The following is a 22,426-nucleotide window of genomic DNA, read 5'->3' as shown; positions in this document are numbered from 1 at the left end:
TGGGAGTGGTGGAGTTGGGGACACTTTCAGTCAGTAAATATTTTCTTCATTTTCTTTCTGAACCCAAAGCTTCAAAATCACATAATCTAACACTCAAATGATAATCTGATGCTCTAATGATGACCGCGGGTGATACTACAAAATGATTTAGGATCACACCGTCCACCTTGCACTGCACTCTGCTGCATTTTACAATCAGAGCTGCCATCTGGGAACATTCATTATTTGGCAGCAGGAAACTAATGATATTAGAGCCTGGTGAGATCAACAAAATCTAGGACGGGATTCAATCCGATCGCTGCTGGTTGAAAATGCAGTTTTTAAGGTAATTTTCTATTGAGCCGACATCTGCAGCGTTTTACCCGGGAACATTGCTTTAAAAGCAGCATTTTAGCCATGCCTGTAATGTTTATTTTAGCTGTTATTATTTAACCTTTATTTTGCCAGGAAGTCCCATTGGTGTCAAAATACCTTGTTAACAAGGGATTGTTGCTCACAAAATACATACTTTGAGATACTTTTGAGACATACAGTACCAGTCAAGTTTGGAGACACCTACTCATTCAAGGGTTTTTCTTTATTTTGACTATTTTCTACATTGTAGAATAATAGTGAAGACATCAAAACTATGAAAAAATACATATGGAATCATGTAGTAACCAAAAAAGTGTTAAGCAAATGAAAATATATATATATATATATATATATTTTAAATTCTTCAAAGTAGCCACCCTTTGCCTTGATGACAGCTTTGTACACTCTTGGCATTCTCTCAACTTCACATGGTGGCATGGCACACACCCAGGGGATGGCCTTGATTAGCCTCAATGCTAATCATCTTGTTAACTGAGAGGAGTCAATTAACCAAATGACAAATGATGTTTGAAAGAGGCGTCAAACGTCTTTGTCTCAGGCATATACATTTTTTTCTGAACAGGGGATTTGCATTTTAACAGCATAATGAACTCAGACTAATGCAGTCCAAATAAATAATTGATAAATAAATATTCCTTCTCAATAGTAAGCAGAGGAATGCGGGGGTACCATACTCATTAGTACAGATGTGATAATTGTATGTTCCTTGTTTCTGTCAGTCACATGTGGGAGTGTGAACCCATGCAGGGGTGCGCCATGTTCTCTGTTAAAACATGATGGTTGCATTTGTGTCTGCTGATTTGATTTGATTTGTGGGTTCTGTAAATGTTTATAGTCCCCAAAGGACAATCCGTTTGCAGCAATTACAATTTCTACACATCGGAGGACAGGCTAATTCTAATGGCTGGAATGTAATAAATAGAACGGTATCAAACACAACATATATGGAAACCAATGAGCCTGCCCTCCTATTGCTCCTCCCACCAGCCTCCTCTGGCACCCATGTGTGTTAATTATCCCATTATGAGTGCATGTCTGTGTCTCTTTTTCTGTTTGTGTGTGTACAGATTTAGTATGTGTTTTGGTATTATGTTTCCCACAGGCATGTTCTCAGGCAAGGAGCCAGCAGCTTTCTCGGCTGAATCACACCACTGATTAAGATACATCACACCAATGTAGAAATAAAGAGCTTGTTTCTGACGCCACAGTGAGAGGTGGGTTTCTGACGCCACAGTGAGAGGTGGGTTTCTGACGCCACAGTGAGAGGTGGGTTTCTGACGCCACAGTGAGAGGTGAGTTTGGGTGCCAGCTTTGCATCCCCATGCTGTTCTCAGATTCCAGAACCAACAGACCTGTCAGTGTCCATGTAACATTGTTCTCAGATTCCAGAACCAACAGACCTGTCGGTGTCCATGAAACATTGTTCTCAGATTCCAGAACCAACAGACCTGTCAGTGTCCATGAAACATTGTTCTCGGATTCCAGAACCAACAGACCTGTCAGTGTCCATGTAACATTGTTCTCAGATTCCAGAACCAACAGACCTGTCAGTGTCCATGTAACATTGTTCTCAGATTCCAGAACCAACAGACCTGTCAGTGTCCATGTAACATTGTTCTCAGATTCCAGAACAAACAGACCTGTCAGTGTCCAGGTTACAGCAGTCTAAGCAAATAGGCTCTCAGCCATAGAACCAAAGAATCAGGTACGGTGCGTTTTCACACTGAGCTAAAATTGAATAAGAAGCAAGTTATGCAAGGTTTTAGAATCGGTATGTGAGTGTCTAGTAAGACACAGTGGGTTATGGGGAAGTGAAGGTGTGAACTGTGTGTTCTGCACGTTAAATGCTTACCAGCCTCTAGTCTCAGACACACTTCATAACCTCTCACTCACTCAGAGCGGGTTGAACTACGCTCTGCCGTGAATTGATTTTAATGTATAAGTGGGCTCTACTGACGGGTTATTCTAAAGTATTTTTGGGGCATTGGTTATGTCTGTTATATGAATGATATGTCACAGAGTTCCTTGTCCCCCTTAGACATGGTGGTCAGGGAACACCTGTGGCACCTGGTAAGCTGGCATATTCACATACAGTATCTTTACAATCAAATTTTAACATTCCTGAAAGAGAATAAAAATTAAGGCGAGGAAAGAGAGAAGAAACTGAAATATAAAATGGATTCTATTCTGGTTCCTGAGGCCACTAACAAGACATCACCAGTGCAATAAGACTGGACTGAAATGCCTCCTGCTTTAACAAAGATACAGCATATTGTTAACCTTTTTGGGATAGGGGGCAGCATTTTCACTTTTGGATGAATAGCGTGCCCAGAGTGAACTGCCTCCTACTCTGTCCCAGATGCTAATATATGCATATTATTATTAGTATTGGATAGAAAACACTCTGAAGTTTCTAAAACTGTTTGAATGATGTCTGTGAGTATAACAGAACTCATATGGCAGGTGAAAACCTGAGAAAAATCCAACCAGGAAGTGGGACATCTGAGTTTTGTAGTTTTTCAAAGCTTGGCCTACCGAATACACATTGAGATATGGATGAGATTGCACTTCCTAGGGCTTCCACTAGATGTCAACCGTCTTTTGAAACTTGAATGAGGATTCTACTATAAAGGAGGGGCTCATGAGACCTCTTTGAGTCAGTGGTCTGGCAGAGAGCCTTGGTCTCATGATGCGCGATCCCGACAGAGTCACCTCTCGTTCCAGTGCTTCTCTGAAGACAAAGGAATTCTCCGGTTGAAACATTATTGATGTTTTATGTTAAAAACATCCTAACGATTGATTCCATACATCGTTTGACATGTTTCTAAAGGACTGTAATGGAACTTTTCGAGTTTGTCTGGATGAAGTGCCTGCGCCTAATGAAGATGGATTACTGGGCTGAACACGCTAACAACAAGTGGCTATTTAGACATAAATGATGGAACTTTATGGAACAAATCAGTCATTTATTGTCGAACTGGGATTCCTGGGAGTGCCTTCTGATGAAGATCATCAAAGGTAAGTGAATATTTATGGTGTTGTTTCTAACTTTGTTGATTCCAAAATGGCAGATATTCCTCTGGCTGTTTTAGGTTCTGAGCGCCGTTCTCAGATTATGCTTTTTCGAAAATCTGACACAGCGGTTGCATTAAGGAGAAGTCTCTTTAATTCTGTGAATAACACTAGTATCTTTTATCAATGTTTTATGGGTATTTCTGCAAAATCACCGGATGTTTTGGAATCAAAACATTACTGCACGTAAGGCGCCAATGTAAACTGAGATTTTTGGATATAAATATGCACATTATCGAAAAAGATGTCCTATGAGTGTCAATTTAGCATTAACCCTGGAGTGATGAATGTGCAGATGATGATGTGGAAGTAGAGATACTGGGGTGCAAAAATAAATCATTTGGGGAATGAGGTAGTTGAGTGGGCTATTTACAGATGGGCTGTGTACAGGTGAAGTGATCGGTAAGCTGCTCTGACAGTTGATGCTTAAAGTTCGTGAGGGAGATATAAGTCTCCAGCTTCAATGATTAATTGGGTTGGGCTAAAGTGCAATGCAGTCAGGTGGGTCATCAGCTGTTGCAGCAACAGCTAGGTTCTACGCACAAAACCAAGTGAATTGATGAGAATGGTGTGATGTAAGATACCGCTCTTAAAAAATGTGTCAATTGTCAACATCATGGCTCCTTTGATCTGTTGAGACGCTGTTGATGGTTTCATCTTTGTTTTTGACAAAATGTTTTGACATTTGACATTTTTTTTTTACAATTGCTTTGTTCATTTCTGAGTCAAATTATTGTGAAGGAAAACATTCAGTGAATACAGAACACTCTGATAGCTCCCAAAGCGTGTTTCTGGGTTTCAACATTTAATTTTTTAATTTTTAATTTCACCTTTATTTAACCAGGTAGGCAAGTTGAGAACAAGTTCTCATTTACAATTGCGACCTGGCCAAGATAAAGCAAAGCAGTTCGACACATACAACAACACAGAGTTACACATGGAGTAAAACAAACATACAGTCAATAATACAGTAGAAACAAGTCTATATACGATGTGAGCAAATGAGGTGAGATGAGGGAGGTAAAAGCAAAAACAAGGCCATGGTGGCAAAGTAAATACAATATAGCAAGTAAAACACTGGAATGGTAGATTTGCAGTGGAAGAGTGTGCAAAGTAGAAATAAAAATAATGGGGTGCAAAGGAGCAAAATAAATAAATAAAATAAATACAGTAGGGAAAGAGGTAGTTGTTTGGGCTAAATTATAGATGGGCTATGTACAGGTGCAGTAATCTGTGAGCTGCTCTGACAGCTGGTGCTTAAAGCTAGTGAGGGAGATAAGTGTTTCCAGTTTCAAGGATTTTTGTAGTTCGTTCCAGTCATTGGCAGCAGAGAACTGGAAGGAGAGGCGGCCAAAGAAAGAATTGGTTTTGGGGGTGACCAGAGCGATATACCTGCTGGAGCGCGTGCTACAGGTGGATGATGCTATGGTGACCAGCGAGCTGAGATAAGGGGGGACTTTACCTAGCAGGGTCTTGTAGATGACATGGAGCCAGTGGGTTTGGCGACGAGTATGAAGCGAGGGCCAGCCAACGAGAGCGTACAGGTCGCAATGGTGGGTAGTATATGGGGCTTTAGTGACAAAACGGATGGCACTGTGATAGACTGCATCCAATTTGTTGAGTAGGGTATTGGAGGCTATTTTGTAAATGACATCGCCGAAGTCGAGGATTGGTAGGATGGTCAGTTTTACACGGGTATGTTTGGCAGCATGAGTGAAGGATGCTTTGTTGCGAAATAGGAAGCCAATTCTAGATTTAACTTTGGATTGGAGATGTTTGATGTGGGTCTGGAAGGAGAGTTTACAGTCTAACAAGACACCTAGGTATTTGTAGTTGAGGTGTTGAAAGGGGTTGCATTGTATGCCACTTTGCCTTCTCCCAAACCCTGATCTCAGAAGAATCTCTAGCTGTGCAAAAGCCATGGTCACTAGGCTGTGTCGTAGTAAGTACTTTCCCATATCAAGTACGTCCCAATTGTCTGTCCCTTGGTGGTGAAAATAGGGCAACTTTTACATGTTCCACTCAGTTACCTCCCTCTGCCCAGCTAATGGAAATCATTTTTATAGTTTGTCACTGCGCTGCGACCAGCTCGTTGTTGTCGAATCTCAGCTCCTCTAAGAACTAGGATATACACTGAAATTGACACAATCCTCAGAAATGCAGGCATTTCTAGACACTTCAGTAACTTTAGGTATGGTGGATAGTTGGATGTAACTGTAACCATGAGTGTAAAAATGTAAAATAATCCACTCCATTTTAGCTATTAGGAAACTATCCGAACCATCAGCCCTATCTAGCCATGGTTATATTAACCATGAGCAGCGCCTAATATTTTAATGCTGTACTCTCAATATAGTGATTCTGCAAATATAAACAGTGCATCACAGTGCAGCACACACAAGCTTCAAATAATGCCTGCATTAACCTGGCATAAACTCAAAATATATTAATAATTCCTGAATATTTTCTTCCAAAGAGCGAAAATTGAGGTAGGCTATTATATCAGCGCATGCAGCATGGCATAAATGTTGATGAATGTGTCTGTTGGAAATCCCTGGGGTTTGTCCTCTCTAATTGCCCAGACACAGGTTGATTAGAGTGGGAGTGGTAATGCACTATAAACTCAGGTTTATAGTCAACCTTGACATCTGCACAACAATAATGTAATTCCTAAAGGGGACTATTTTCTTAACTCCTGAACTGTATGGAGGATTCCTCAGTTCCGAATCCATAAATTTACTCTGTCCCTTGACACAATAGCTTCCCCCTCAGATCCATACATTTACTCTGTGGCTTGATGCTATGACTAAACACAATTGAAATATCTTTGCAGGTAACCTTGGCTCTCACTGATTGGCCGAACGATCCATTTCAACAGTGTTGGCATCAGACCTGATGATGCAGCCTGCCTGGCACCGTGTCCAATGGCCAATATCTCATGGTGCCGTTGGATTGGCAAGAAGATCTTGTGTCGGCATCTCTAAATTATCTCTGGAACAACATATCTCCTCAGCTGTTGTCAGGTGTTTTGGGAGGGATCCACAGCTCCTGCCTCCTTGACATGATAATGGCTGACCCTGGCTGTGACCTCACTTTCGGGGGGTGTCTCAGGGGGAATGGGATATTTCAACAACAAAAAAAACACACTGTATTTCCAATTCACACATGCGTATAATACACACTTGTACGTGTGAAACAGGACAAATATAAATACACACCAAATTATTGTATTATTATGCACACAAACACACTCAGCACACATGAGATGAGCCTTCTGAGTCAGCTGGTGGAGAGATTGAGCTGAGAGCTAACGGAAGGTGTGAGAAGTGTGGTGGATTTTCATTAACACGTGTGTGTGTGTGTGTGTGTGTGTGTGTGTGTGTGTGGATGAGGAGAGCAGGTGATCACAGCTTCCCCATAGCAGGAGGTGAAGAAGCGAAGTTCAAGGAGAGAAGCAGATGTTGAACTGACTGAGCTGTAATAATTGCTGAGAGAGTGAATGAATGGGAGGAGCACCGGAGTCAGTGTGTGTCTATAAATCGTAAACCCAGGACACAGCGTTGGATCAAAGTGTGTGACAAACAGTTACACATGTAACTTATCAGGCCGAAGCATGCTCCCGGTTTTGAAATGAGAGGGGTGTGTTTTTTTTTGAGAGGGCCCCTCCCATTCTGACGGCCTTGTTTAGAGTTTACAGGAGATATAGTGGCCTATCTTGCGTAACTTCCTCTTCACATCTTCCTCCTCTCCTTCAGGGGAGGTGAGTCTAAAGGAGAAGATGCGATAAAGAGCAGGAGAAAGGGGCCATCGTATTGTACCTCTAGCATCAGACAATTACTGTACTGCCAAAGGAAGAGATTAGGTAATAGAATATAATAGACCAGAAATGATGCTTCAATGTTGGTGGTATAAATGTCTTATAGCACATTGATGAGAAAATTACCTGTGTGCTTTTCTTTGCTTTGAGGATGTTTCATTTTGGAGTTTAAAGCCTAACAGCACTGGACAGCATAGCTGTGAGAAGTAAATATCAGGAGATTTTACAGGTTCAACAGTTTACCCCCAAGTTCCTGAGTCTATTGAACTAAACTGTATCATGCCTCACGGATATTGCAGTGAATTGCAGTTGTATGATGTTGTTAAGCATCCCATTCAAATGATGAATGGAAACACCCAGAAAATATCAATGGGAAAATATCAATGATCGCATCTAGAAGACCAACTGAAAAAGGCATACAGAGGGCCTCCCGAGTGGCGCAGTGGTCTAAGGCACTGCATCGCGTTCGATGGGTAAGGGGAGGGTTTGGCCGGCTTGGATGTCTTTGTCCCATCTGGCTCTAACGACTCCATGTGTCGGCCGGGCACATGCACATTGACTTTGGTCGCCAGCTGTACAGTGTTTCTTCCGACACATTGGTGTGGCTGGCTTCTGGGTTAAGTGGGCAGTGTGTCAAGAAGCAGTGCGGCTTGGCGGTTGTGTTTCAGAGCATGCATGGCTCTCTTCGCCTCTGAGACCGTCCGGGAGTTGCAGCGATGGGACAAGACTGTAACTACCAATTGGATATCACGAAAAAGGCATGAAGAAGACAAAGCAACTATCCATACCACATGCTGTCCAGACAAGGCTGCTCAAAAAAAACAATTCAATGAAACCTTTATTTAAACTAGGCAAGTCATTTAAGAACAAATTCAGCCTTCCTCCTCCCATCACATTAATACTTTATCAGTCTAATTACTACGCCAGGGTCAATGTACTGTACTGCAGTGAGTCTTCAGATGAATTACACACACACACACTGTATGTGTCCCAATTGGAACCCTATTCCCTATATAGTGAACAAAGGCACCTGAACAAAAACATTAGGCCCTACAATATAAAGAGAATAGGGTGCCACTTGGGATACGTGTGGTGGGAGATCACTCAACAATGACTAATGGTACAGCGTTTGGCGTGCGGCGAGATTAATCTGGGATGTCATGAAAAAGCCATCAGATCGGACTCAGTTGTTCAGATAATTCCCTTTTTATATTATACATCGGCCATTTTCTCTTAGTACTTCAGTTCTTATGAAGGGCACATCTAAACAGGGCCAGCTGACCGTTATCAGAGGATAAACCCCGTCAGTAAATTGAGTCGGAAAGAAAACGTGCAGCAAAAAATGCAGATAATTGGGTATGACATGCTCAGACTTCATTAAACCTGTATTCATTGGGAGTTTCGCCATTACATTGTCATTAAATATTCTTTATTGTCATACTGCAGGGAATATAAGGGGGAGCTGTATTGTATTTCTGAGGTATTTAACCATATGTTGTGTGTTTTCTATGCCCCCTATATGAGTTAATTTGCAGTAGAGTCAGTCAGTGGTTGGTTTGCTTTCACACAAACATCGTAATGAGGAGAGCAAATGTGAGTCTGGTCATTAAGTGGTTCTACTCCCTATATACACATAACATAGCACTGTCAGAGAGAGGAAGAGGGGGAAAGAGACAGGCAAATGAGGTGAGGATAGAGACACTACCAAAGAGGGTTTTCCAAGAAATGACTTGACTGCACTCCACAAGGAGCTCTGAATTCTAGATATTGTTGTTTTTATAGCTCCTGCCATGGAACAAGAATGAGGGTGGAGGAATGGAGGGGGCAGAGATGGATTGGATGGAAGAGTCACCACCTACCTTGACCTCAATGAAATCAGGTTGTCCCAGCGAGCTCCGAGTAGGCCTTCAGTTTGTCTACAGTCCACGTCTTCACCAGAGTCAGTTTGTACACTGTCCTCTGTCGAGAGACTTCCTAACCTCCTGCCAAATATATGAACATATTAGAGACACATTTCCCTCAGATTACACAGACCCACAAAGAATTTGAAAATAAACCCAATTTTGATAAACTCCCATATATATTGTGTGAAATACCAGTGTGCCATCACAGCAGCAAGATGTGTGACCTATTGCCACAAGAAAAGGGCAACCAGCGTAAAACAAACACATTTGTAAATACAACCCATATTTTGTTTGACTTCCCTTTTGTACTTTAACTATTTGCACATAATATGACATTTGAAATGTCTTTATTATTTTGGAACTTGTGAGTGTACATTTATTGTTTATTTCACTTTTGTTGATTATCTACTTCACTTCCTTTGGCAACGTTAACATATGTTTTCCATGCTAATAAAGCCCTTACATTGAATTGAAACAATTGAGAGAGAGAGAAAGAGGGTGGGGGGAGGAGAGGGAGTTGCACAACTAAAATGTGTCTTCTGCATTTTACCCAACCCCTCTGAATCAGTGGGGGGCTGCCTTAATCAACATCTACGTCATCATCCCCCGGGGAGTAGTTGTTGTTGGAGGTTAACTGCCTTGCTCAGAGGCAGAACAACAGATTTTTACCTTGTTGGCTCATGGATTCGATCCAACACCCTTTCAGTTACTGGTCCAACACTCCTACCCACCAGGCTACCTGCTGTCCCATAGCTGATTGACCTTTATAATTAACGGTGATTACATTCTAAACAGCACAGTAAAAGACTTGCTCAATTGAGAGTACCAGAATTGGGACGTATAGAAGAATTAATAAATGTATTAATGTCACTCGTCTCTATCCAGATTGTGATGATGCTTCATGCCTCACCCCCATCTGTCTGTCGTGATCGAGGGAGAGTGAGACATGCTGCACATTTAGAATGTCATTTTGTCGTAAATGCTGTGCAGAGTATTTGAAATGTTACGTTTTTCGTAAGATCTCCACGATTTTGTACACTGCTAAGGTGTTTCCCGAGCTGTTACCCCATATCTGTTGGGTATAATGACATGAAAAACCACCCATGGAACTGTCTAAGAGGCCCCTCTATCATTCTCATTCCTGTCGTTTTACGGCTGTCAAACAGGTCAACCCACAGGTGAACCTTCATCACGGTCATCGCCGATAACACCCGTCATCCAGGGGCGAGATACCACCTGCTGAGGTCCCCTGGCAATCTATTAACCTGTGACGGTCAGGAACACACCAACAGGAAATGGAATAGGGGTCGAAATAAATAGGCTAACCCCCATTCCCTGACAAAGGAATGGTTCTCCCCGGATTAACTGCCTCATATTTCACATCTATACTAAGCACAGTATACTTCACACTGCCTTTTTCAAAGTAAATAGGTGAGGGGAGAAAAGGTTGGAGCTAGCAGAAAGACTAAGTAAATGGCGATGGGAGAGAAGAAAAGAATGGGAACTGGGTACACACTCCTCCCCTGTTCCTATACTTCTCTCTCTCACTCCATTTCTCTCTCGCTACCCTTATCCTCTTCTCAGAGAGAGGGAGAAGTGGTGGCTCTGGCCCCTTCAGATCAGTGGGGTATGGATAATTGGGCCATGGTGCCAGGGAGGAAGGCAGGGAGGTGAGGTATTTGCAGCCACCTCCCCTCCAAAGCCAACAGAGCTGCCACAGCACAGCTCCGTCAGTCCCTCAGCACAGGGATGAGGCCAGCTTGGAAAGCAGAGCAGAGAGAAAGAGGGAACGGTCAGAATGAGAGAAGAGAATATCAGGGGAGAGGAGAGCTTAGCAACCAGGGATGGGGGTGGAGCCCACCATGAGAGGAAGCTATGAGCCACACAGATGGGATTACTATGGCCTAACTCACTACCTCTGTTAGTGTCTCTGCCTGTTCCCTAGAGAGGCTGTTCAAGACTGGCAGGCAGGCACACCTGTTTTTTGGTCATATTTTGAGTCTGGTCGGCAGACAGGTGCTTTGTCTATCATTGATAGCTTGTATGTTGTATATTATGTAGATATACTGTTGTCACGTTCTGACCTCTATTTCCGTTGTTTTGTATTTATTTAGTATGGTCAGGGCGTGAGTTGGGTGGGCAGTCTATGTTTGTTTTTCTATGTTTTGGGGCATTTCTATGTTTTCGGCCTAGTATGGTTCTCAATCAGAGGCAGGTGTCATTAGTTGTCTCTGATTGAGAATCATACTTAGGTAGCCTGGGTTTCACTGTGTGTTTGGTGGGTGATTGTTCCTGTCACTGTGTTTGTTGTCACAGGATAGGCTGTATAGGTTTTTTCACGTTCCGTTTGTTGTTTTGTAGATAAGTTATTTCATGTATCGTTCATTTTCCATTAAAGAACATGAGTAACCACCACGCTGCTTTTTGGTCCGCTTCTCCTCCTACAGACGAACGTCGTTACAACTGTATATAGAATCGTAGGAATGCAGACAAAAAATGTCTGCAACTACCTTGTTCTTCAGAAGCAACCTTCTTATAAGCATCCCATACCTATACATCATGTAAAAGGATACATTGATAACCCCTTCTTCAGCCATCCCTTACTGTATATACCATGTATATCCACCAATATTGCACCATCCATCACCAGAATGTACAGATCTACATCACCACAAGTCACTGGGCCAGGGAAGGCAAGAAGGAGAGCTAGAGAAAGAAAGAGAGACAGAGACAGATTGAGACCTCACTACTCCTAGACAAGAAACTTGACTGGTCTATCCTACTAGCTGCAGAAAACGAACCAGGCAGAACCGAATAAAAACCACCGGGTACAGGTACTAACACTAAGTGATAATAAGTAAACAACAGTTTATACAGTCTACCAGTAATTTGCTCACTTGACAATGAAAAAACGCTAACCACGACTATTCCTGGTGCATAGTGACTGTTTTTCTGCCATGAAATTTGTTTTATTAAGTGTTAAAAACATTCATAGGTAGTGGATAACGATGAGTTACCCGAATGCAGAGTAAATCACTTTGATAACTGGTGAAACGCCTGACACAGACGGCAATTACAGCAATCCATTTGGCTGCATTTACCACCAGATTTACAGTGAAAAGAGGTTCACACATGAAGCTGTAATAAACCTGTCCATTGTCTAGAGTAGACTGTGCCTCAGAGGGGGGGAAGCTGGCAGGTTGATTGTAGCCAGGAAGTGAAGACATCCCAATAAAACATTTTACAGCCCACATCTATGTTCAAGGTTGTTATGCTACGAGGCCACTGAGTGCAGTTTTTCTTCCACTGCTTTCTAGAAAAGGGCTAATGAAGGTGATTGAAATTAGATACGCTGTTAGAGGGAGTGTGTGTGTGTGTGTGTGTGTGTGTTCACACTGTTAGAAGCTTTGAAAGATACACAGATGCATTTGGGTATTCTTATAGTACTGGGTAAATCATGCTACCCTGAAAGGATAGGAGGGGAGAGTTGGGGAGGAGACTCATTTTCTAGTTACCACCTTCAACGTAGCAACTTCATGTTGTCATATAAATTCTCCAAAGAAAGAACACATCCACAGTGTCTGATAAGACTTATAGGAGTGGACTCTACATTTCCTATTATTCCTCACGTCACTTCTTGGAATTCATTCATTGGGTGACTCAGACAGAGAAACACAAAAATATGGCGGGAATGAGTGTCTATGTGTACGTGTGTGCATGTGTGTGTGTGGAGAAGGAGAGAATGTTGTGTTGAATGGCTGTGTCTGTCAGACAGTGAGCAAGTCTGTAATAAAAGGCATGATTAAATATAAATAGTTCTACGGAACGTCACCATTGATGAAAGCATTGGAGTTCCAACTATTCTATTCAGATGGAAAACATGTGCTGCAAGCAGACTCAAGGTCCTCTTCTTAGAAGTTAGAACAAAAATTCCCCCACTTCTACTTCTCCAGTGCATCGCAGGGCAGAGTGAACTTCGTGAACTGTTTTCAATCAGGATGGCAGACAATGTTTCTCTTCCACTCTTACAGTGCCTTGCGAAAGTATTCGGCCCCCTTGAACTTTGCGACCTTTTGCCACATTTCAGGCTTCAAACATAAAGATATAACACTGTATGTTTTTGTGAAGAATCAACAAGTGGGACACAATCATGAAGTGGAACGACATTTATTGGATATTTCAAACTTTTTTAACAAATCAAAAACTGAAAAATTGGGCGTGCAAAATTATTCAGCCCCCTTAAGTTAATACTTTGTAGCGCCACCTTTTGCTGCGATTACAGCTGTAAGTCGCTTGGGGTATCTCTCTATTAGTTTTGCACATCGAGAGACTGAAATTTTTTCCCATTCCTCCTTGCAAAACAGCTCGAGCTCAGTGAGGTTGGATGGAGAGCATTTGTGAACAGCAGTTTTCAGTTCTTTCCACAGATTCTCGATTGGATTCAGGTCTGGACTTTGACTTGGCCATTCAAATCAAATCAAATCAAATCAAATTTTATTTGTCACATGCAGATGTTAATGCGAGTGTAGCGAAATGCTTGTGCTTCTAGTTCCGACAATGCAGTAATAACAAGTAATCTAACTAACAATTCCAAAACTACTGTCTTGTACACAGTGTAAGGGGATAAAGAATATGTACACCTGGATATGTTTATTTTTGAACCATTCCATTGTAGATTTTGCTTTATGTTTTGGATCATTGTCTTGTTGGAAGACAAATCTCCGTCCCAGTCTCAGGTCTTTTGCAGACTCCATCAGGTTTTCTTCCAGAATGGTCCTGTATTTGGCTCCATCCATCTTCCCATCAATTTTAACCATCTTCCCTGTCCCTGCTGAAGAAAAGCAGGCCCAAACCATGATGCTGCCACCACCATGTTTGACAGTGGGTATGGTGAGTTCAGGGTGATGAGCTGTGTTGCTTTTACGCCAAACATAACGTTTTGCATTGTTGCCAAAAAGTTCAATTTTGGTTTCATCTGACCAGAGCACCTTCTTCCACATGTTTGGTGTGTCTCCCAGGTGGCTTGTGGCAAACTTTAAACGACACTTTTTATGGATATCTTTAAGAAATGGCTTTCTTCTTGCCACTCTTCCATAAAGGCCAGATTTGTGCAATATACGACTGATTGTTGTCCTATGGACAGAGTCTCCCACCTCAGCTGTAGATCTCTGCAGTTCATCCAGAGTGATCATGGGCCTCTTGGCTGCATCTCTGATCAGTCTTCTCCTTGTATGAGCTGAAAGTTTAGAGGGACGGCCGGGTCTTGGTGGATTTGCAGTGTTCTGATACTCCTTCCATTTCAATATTATCGCTTGCACAGTGCTCCTTGGGATGTTTAAAGCTTGGGAAATCTTTTTGTATCCAAATCCGGCTTTAAACTTCTTCACAACAGTATCTCGGACCTGCCTGGTGTGTTCCTTGTTCTTCATGATGCACTCTGCGCTTTTGACGGACCTCTGAGACTATCACAGTGCAGGTGCATTTATACGGAGACTTGATTACACACAGGTGGATTGTATTTATCATCATTAGTCATTTAGGTCAACATTGGATCATTCAGAGATCCTCACTGGAGGGAACTGAAACTCTTCTGGAGAGAGTTTGCTGCACTGAAAGTAAAGGGGCTGAATAATTTTGCACGCCCAATTTTTCAGTTTTTGATTTGTTAAAAAAGTTTGAAATATCCAATAAATGTCGTTCCACTTCATGATTGTGTCCCACTTGTTGTTGATTCTTCACAAAAAAATACAGTTTTATATCTTTATGTTTGAAGCCTGAAATGTGGCAAAAGGTCGCAAAGTTCAAGGGGGCCAAATACTTTCGCAAGGCACTGTATATGGCAGCAAATGACAGCGGATAGAACTTTCTCAAAATATGAAGTCTCTCTCTTTGAAACATTTCACGGGGAATATAAGTCTTGGGAGAATAAAAGAGGCTTACTGTAAAACTCGACTCATAAAACAGCCTACATCTGTAGTTCCTTGCATTTTCCAGAGGGTATAATGAAATGAAGACGGTTTCAATTCCAGACTTTGCCAGTGACTTGCATTTTCAGAGATTTGTTTGGGGGTCACTGTTCATTAAATTAGTCCCAGAGTTGAGTTGGGGTTCCTCAAGAAGCTGAGAAGCTATCTGGCAACAACAAACCATTAAAAACAGGCTTGGAATGGATAACAAAGAAACAGAGATTCCCATTCCACTGATGTGTCGTTGACCATCTAAAAAAGCTTGAGGAGAAAGCTGCAGAGACCACTGGCATTATTTGTCACTCTAAGTTCCCCAATGAGGTAAACAGACCTTTCCTACTTTCGTATTGATATTTCTCTCATTTCAAGCACAGGGAAATATATGATAATGAATGGAACCACATTACACTTCAGTGCTCCTGGTACTGTATACCATTATAATCAGGAGGAAATAGACATTTCCACTAACCTCAGCCACAATAAAGGATCAGCATACTGATGTATGAACATATATTATCATCACACTGTACCATACCTTTCCAACCATCCAGCAAAGTGACATTGCGATGTCTGTGAATGTGAATTTCAGAATTTACATATACACTGACAAAAATATAAACACAATATGTAAAGTGTTGGTCCTATGTTTCATGAGCTGAAATAAAACATCCCAGAAATGTTCCATATGCACAAAAAGCTTATTTCTCTCACATTTTGGGTACAAATATGTTTATATATATACACATCTCTGTTAGTGAGCATTTCTCCTTAGCCAAGATAATCCATCCACCTGACAGGTCTGGCATTTCAAGAAGCTGATTAAACAGCATGATCATTACACAGGTTCACCTTGTGCTGGGGACAATAAAAGGCCACTCTAAAATGTGCCGTTTTGTCACACAACACAATGCCGGGCAATTTTCATGCTGACTGCATGTCCACCAGAGCTGTTGCCAGATAATTTAATGTTCATTTCTCTACCACAAGCTGCCTTCAACATAGTTTTTAGAGAATTTGGCATTATGTCCAACCGACCTCACAACAGCAAACCTAGTGTAACCATGCCAGCCCAGGATCTCCACATCTGGCTTCTTCACCTGCGGGATCGTCTGAGGGGGGTGGAGGGTTTTTGAGAAGTATTTCTGTCTGTAATAAAGCCCTTGTGGGGAAAACCCCATTATGATTTGCTGGGCCTGGCTCCCCAGTGGTTGGGCATGGCTGCCAAGTGACTGGGCCTATGCCCTCCAAGGCCCACCCATGGCTGCACCTCTGCCCAGTCATGTGAAATCCATAGATTAGGACCAAATCTATTTATTTCAATTGACTGATTTCCTTATATAAACTGTAACTCAGTAAAATCTTTGAAATTGTTGCATGTTGCGTTTATATTTTTGTTGAACAGAAATCACAGTGTAGCATATTCCTGTTATGCCAGCCAGTATGTAAAGCTAGTGATACTTCTCATAGAGGGGACAGGGAGAGTGCTACTGTATTCCCTCTCCGCTTTGATTGGTAAAGGAAAACTCCCAGGATGCACTGCGCTCCTTGAGAGTGAAAATGTAAGGCATCAGAAGGTGTCCATCATCGCCACGCCAACCACTCTTATCTGTTTGGAGTTTTTTTTTTAACTCTCCTGGCTTTTAATTTTGAATCGTGGAGATGAGAATTCTCTCCTGTTGCCTCATCAAATTAGGACACTTTCCATGGATAATGATAATGATCGTGCTATTGGACAGATTTTCATTTTCAACCAAACTCCTATAGTCATTGGCATGCATTGGCAAGACAGCACAAACAGATCTGGAACCAGGCTAGTCACTGTATAAAACAGCAACATGACTCACATGCAAGGGAAAAAACGGCAACTTACCTACGCATCTAATTGGTCTTTGTTCCCCAATGAACATCGGTTGTATTACAATGTTATAAAAGTGGAAAATTGCCATTCATTGATATCTGCTAGTGGTGTGAAACCAATTACCGTATAATTGAAGCGCAACAGGCAGATAATGAAAGAGGCTCAATGCTACAATTCATTTGGATAATAAAAAGGCTATAATATTGAATCCCTGATGTGAGGACACAATAGCAGTCACTCAGCTAATAGAAACAGTACTTATCAGGGCTTTTCTATAACAATGATGTTGATGTTTGGATGAACATTCAGTAAAAATTAAGGGGAGGGTGTGGTTGGCTTAACACCAACTTAGTCAATTAGTTTTGAGGGGCTGGGGTTGGAGCACTGAGCCTGTCCAAACTGGCTACTAGTATTTATAAAACGAACAAGTTGCTTTCCATTCCCATTGTCCTTTCCAGCATGGTTCCAACAACTGTTGTGGTGTTGTATCCAGGCCAGCACAGTGTAGTACAGCTTACCTTGGCTTGGTTTATCTAAGTAGTGTTAGAACGAAGGGTACTAGAGGTATTCACCTTTTCACCCAGAGCCTTGAGGCTGTCTAGGAACCTCGGCCAGAAGTCGTTGAAGAGCAGCTGGTCGATCTTTTTCAGACTGCCCTTGGTGCCGGCACCCACACTCACATACAGCTTGGTCACTGGTACTAGACTCTTGGAGGGGAAGAGGTCAGAGAGGAATAGGATACGGGGATGAGAGCGAGAGAGGGGGAGGGAATGGGGAGACAGGGAGAGAAAGAGAACAAGGGGATAGTGAGAGAGAGAGAAATCAGTGTGGGACACAGCAGGCGAGAAACATTTTGGTTTGCGCCGCCTTGCTCTTCCCCTCTTCCTTGAGTTTGGCAGAATGCCAAGACGATTTTGCACCGCAACATATTAACCGGTGAATGTTACTGGATTACTGTCGACTCCAATAACGCCACAGGATTGGGTTCTCTCTCCAGAGAGATCAATCAAATGTATTTATAATGCCCTTTTTACACCAGTAGTTATCACGAAGTGCTTATACAGAAACCGAGCCTAAAAACCCCAGAGAGCAAGCAATGCAGATGTATAAGCACGGTGGCTAAGGAAATCTCTAGAAAGGCAGGAACCTAGGAAGAAACTTTGAGTGGAACCAGGCTCTGAGGGGTGACCAGTCCTCTTCTGGCTCTGCCAGTTGGAGATTATAAGAGTACATGGCCATTAAGGCCAGATCATTCTTCAAGATGTTCAAAACATTCATAGATGACCAGCAGGGTCAAATAATAATCACAGTGGTTATATAAGGTGCAGCAGGTTAACACCTCAGGAGGAAATGTCAGTTGGCTTTTCATAGCCAAACATTCCAAGGTAGAAACAGCAGGTCCAGGACAAGGCAGAACAGCAGAAACTGGAACAGCAGCACAACAAGGTAGCAAGTCCGGTGAGCAGGTCAGTGGCCCCATCCCAAAGTTACTCCCGGACAGGGCTGAGTATAGCCCACAAAGATATATAGCCCACCACCGTACGAGCCCGAGGACAGAAAGGATGGGAGAGCGGGAACAAGCCAGTGACTCAGTCCCCGTAATAGGGTCAGAGGTAGAGTATTGCAGTGGAGAGAGGGGAGCCGGCCAGGCAGAGACAGCAAGGGTGGTTCCGTCACTCCAATGCCTTGCCATTCACCTTCGCACCCCTGGTCAAGACTATACTCAATCATAGGGCCTACTGAAGAGATGAGTCTTCAGTAAAGACTTAAAGGTTTAGACCGAGTCTACATCTGACATGGATTGGCAGACCATTCCATACATATTTTACTCTACAGGAGAAAGCCCTGCCTCCAGCTGTTTGCTTAGAAATTCTAGGAACAAGTGTAGGTATGTATGGAAGGACTAAAAGCATGGATTAGCTTTACTGCATAAGTCTTGGACAAAAAGTTTCAGATATTTGCAATGTTACGAAGATGGGAAAAGGCTACTCTTTAAATATTTTTGATATGTTCCTCAAAAGAGAGATCAGGGTCCAGAGTAACGACAAGGTCCTTCACAGTTTTATTTGAGACTACTGTACATCCATCGAGATTCCGAATGACATCACCAAGAGGTAGTATATATAGTGAAAACAATGGAACCTTGAGGATCACCAAAACTTACCATTGATTTGTCAGAGGACAAACCATCCACAGAGACGAACTGATATATTTCCGACAGATAAGACCTAAACCAGGCAAGAACTTGAGGGTACGCGTAGACCAGGCTTGGACAATTATTTTCCATGAGGGCCACATTAGAATATATTTTTCCATCGCGGGCCAGAATTATATATCATGTGTATGACTGTGTTGACAGATACATCTACTGTAAATCACATCCAAATATGCTAATTATTTTACTTTTTTAACATGCACAGAAATAATGTTCTCTCCATGTGTCACACCCTGACCGTAGTTCTTTTTTTATGTCTCTATTTTGGTTTGGTCGGGGCGTGAGTTGGGGTGGGCATTCTATGTTGTTTTATTTTCTATGCGTTTGGCCTGGTATGGTTCTCAATCAGAGGCAGCTCTGTATTGTTGTCTCTGATTGAGAACCATACTTAGGTAACCTTTTCCCACCTGGTGTGTCACACCCTGGTCAAAGTATTTTGTGTTTATCTTTATTTATTTGGTCAGGCCAGGGTGTGGCATGGGTTTTTGTATGTGGTGTGTATGTATGGGGATTGTAGCTAGTGGGGTGTTCTAGTTAAGTCTATGGCTGTCTGAAGTGGTTCTCAATCAGAGGCAGGTGTTTATCGTTGTCTCTGATTGGGAACCATATTTAGGCAGCCATATTCTTTGAGTTTGTGGTGGGTGATTGTCCTTAGTGTTAGTTTGCACCAGTTTAGGCTGTTTCGGTTTTCATTACGTTTATTATTTTGTAGTGTTTGTATTTTGATTCGTGTTTTACGTTTGTTCATTAAAATATGAATCGCACTCTACACGCTGCATTTTGGTCCGATCCTTGTTCTACCTCTTCATCAGAAGAGGAGATAGAAGAAAGCCGTTACAGAATCACCCACCACAAAGGGACCAAGCAGCGTGTCAACAGGCAAGAACAGCCCAAAGTGGAGTACAGTATGGACTATACTTCTTGGGAGGAGATAGACAGGTGGGCGGTCGACCCAGGGAGAGTGCCGGAGCCCGCCTGGGATTCGATGGAGCAGTGCGCGGAAGGATATAGGAGAATGGAGTTTGCGAAGCAAGCAAGGCGGCGCGGACGGAGGCCCCATAGTCAGCCCCAAAAATTTCTTGGGGGGGGGCTCAGGGAGAGTGTGGCAGAGTCAGGAGCCAGACCTGAGCCAACTCTCCCTGTTTATCGTGAGGAGCCAAGGAGGAGACCAGAGCCGGTGTTGGAGGTGAGCGAAACAGAGACTGTGAAGGAGTTAATGGGGAAATTGGAGGTGAGCGAAACAGAGACTGTGAAGGAGTTAATGGGGAAATTGGAGGAGAGAGAAATGAGGGAGTTGCTGTGTTGGTGTTTTAAACATGGAATTCGCCCGACGGAGCGTGTCGGGGATTTGATGGCACCTGGGTCAGCGCTCCATACTCGTCCTGAGGTGCGTGTTAGTCGGCTGGTGAAGATGGTGCCAGTCTCACGTACCAGGCCTCCTGTGCACCTCCCTAGCCTTGCACGTCCTGTGCCAGCACCGCTCTCAAGATCTCCAGTACGCCTTCACGGTCTAACCCATCCTGTGCCACCTCCACACCCCAGCCCTCCGGTAGCAGCTCCCCGCACCAGGCTTCCTGTGCGTGTCCTCGGCCCAGTACCACCAGTGCCAGCACCACGCATCAGGCCTACAGTGCGCCTCGCCTGTCCAGCGCTGTCGGAGCCCTCCTCCTCTCCAGCGCTGTCGGAGTCTCCCGCCTGTTTAGCGCTGTTAGAGCCTTCCTTCTCTACAGCGCTGCCGGAGTCTCCCGCCTGTTCAGAACTGCCAGTTAGCATAGAGCTGCCAGTTAGCATAGAGCTGCCAGTTAGCATAGAGCTGCCAGTTAGCATAGAGCTGCCAGTTAGCATAGAGCTGCCAGTCTGCATAGAGCTGCCAGTTAGCATAGAGCTGCCAGTCTGCAAGGAGCTGCCAGTCTGCAAGGAGCTGCCAGTCTGCAAGGAGCCGCCAGAGCTGCCTGTCTGCAGGATGCCGCCAAAGCTGCCAGTCTGCAAGGAGCCGCCAGAGCTGCCAGTCTGCAAGGAGCCGCCAGAGCTGCCAGTCTGCAAGGAGCCGCCAGAGCTGCCAGTCTGCAAGGAGCCGCCAGAGCCGCCAGTTAGCATGGAGCCGCCAGAGCCGCCAGTTAGCATGGAGCAGCCAGGGCCGCCAGTCAGCATGGAGCAGCCAGGGCCGCCAGTCAGCATGGAGCAGCCAGGGCCGCCAGTCAGCATGGAGCAGCCAGGGCCGCCAGTCAGCATGGAGCAGCCAGTCAGCATGGAGCAGCCAGTCAGCATGGAGCAGCCAGAGCAGCCAGTCAGCATGGAGCAGCCAGAGCAGCCAGTCAGCATGGAGCAGCCAGTCAGCATGGAGCAGCCAGAGCTGCCAGTCAGCATGGAGCATCCAGTCAGCATGGAGCAGCCAGAGCTGCTAGTCAGCATGGAGCAGCCAGAGCTGTCAGTCAGCATGGAGCAGCCAGTCAGCATGGAGCAGCCAGAGCTGCCAGTCGACCAGACTCTTCCAGATCTGCCAGTCGACCAGACTCTTCCAGATCTGCCAGTCGACCAGACTCTTCCAGGTCTGCCAGTCGACCAGACTCTTCCAGGTCTGCCAGTCGACCAGACTCTTCCAGATCTGCCAGTCGACCAGACTCTTCCAGGTCTGCCAGTCGACCAGACTCTTCCAGATCTGCCAGTCGACCAGACTCTTCCAGGTCTGCCAGTCGACCAGACTCTTCCAGGTCTGCCAGTCGACCAGACTCTTCCAGATCTGCCAGTCGACCAGACTCTTCCAGATCTGCCAGTCGACCAGACTCTTCCAGATCTGCCAGTCGACCAGACTCTTCCAGATCTGCCAGTCGACCAGGATCTTCCAGATCTGCCAGTCGACCAGGATCTGCCAGTCAGCCAGGATCTGCCGAAACCACCAGCCAGCCAGGATCTGGTAGATTCATCAACCTGCCTGAGCTTCCTCTCACTCCTGAGCTTCCTCTCACTCCTGAGCTTCCCCTCAGTCCCGATCTGCCTCAGTCCCGAGCTGCCCCTCAGTCCCAATCTGCTCCTCAGTCCAGTGGGGTTCTGGGTGAGGACTACTAGGCCATGGTCGGCGGCGAGGGTGGACTATCCAGGGACGCGAGGAGAAGGGGCTAAGACATTGATTGAGTGGGGTCCACGTCCCGCGCCGGAGCCGCCACCATGGACAGACGCCCACCCGGACCCTCCCTATTGTTTTGAGGTGCGTTCGGGAGT

General features: G+C 44.1%; 1 protein-coding gene across 1 annotated transcript in view; it reads right to left on the bottom strand.

Moving 5' to 3' along the window:
- Positions 1 to 22,426, bottom strand: part of LOC139385720 (tRNA-yW synthesizing protein 1 homolog (S. cerevisiae)) — a 67,453-nt gene that overhangs the window by 10,752 nt on the left and 34,275 nt on the right. Inside the window, 4 exon segments of the mRNA XM_071131001.1 lie at positions 9,124 to 9,157; positions 9,159 to 9,234; positions 10,405 to 10,407; positions 17,573 to 17,877. Coding sequence (XP_070987102.1) covers positions 9,124 to 9,157; positions 9,159 to 9,234; positions 10,405 to 10,407; positions 17,573 to 17,877 — 418 coding nt within the window.

This window comes from Oncorhynchus clarkii, chromosome 27, assembly GCF_045791955.1.
Source record: "Oncorhynchus clarkii lewisi isolate Uvic-CL-2024 chromosome 27, UVic_Ocla_1.0, whole genome shotgun sequence".
NCBI classification, from domain to species: Eukaryota; Metazoa; Chordata; class Actinopteri; order Salmoniformes; family Salmonidae; genus Oncorhynchus; species Oncorhynchus clarkii.
The sequence above is the reverse complement of the archived record's forward strand: the minus strand, read 5'-3'. Positions and strand labels throughout refer to the sequence as shown.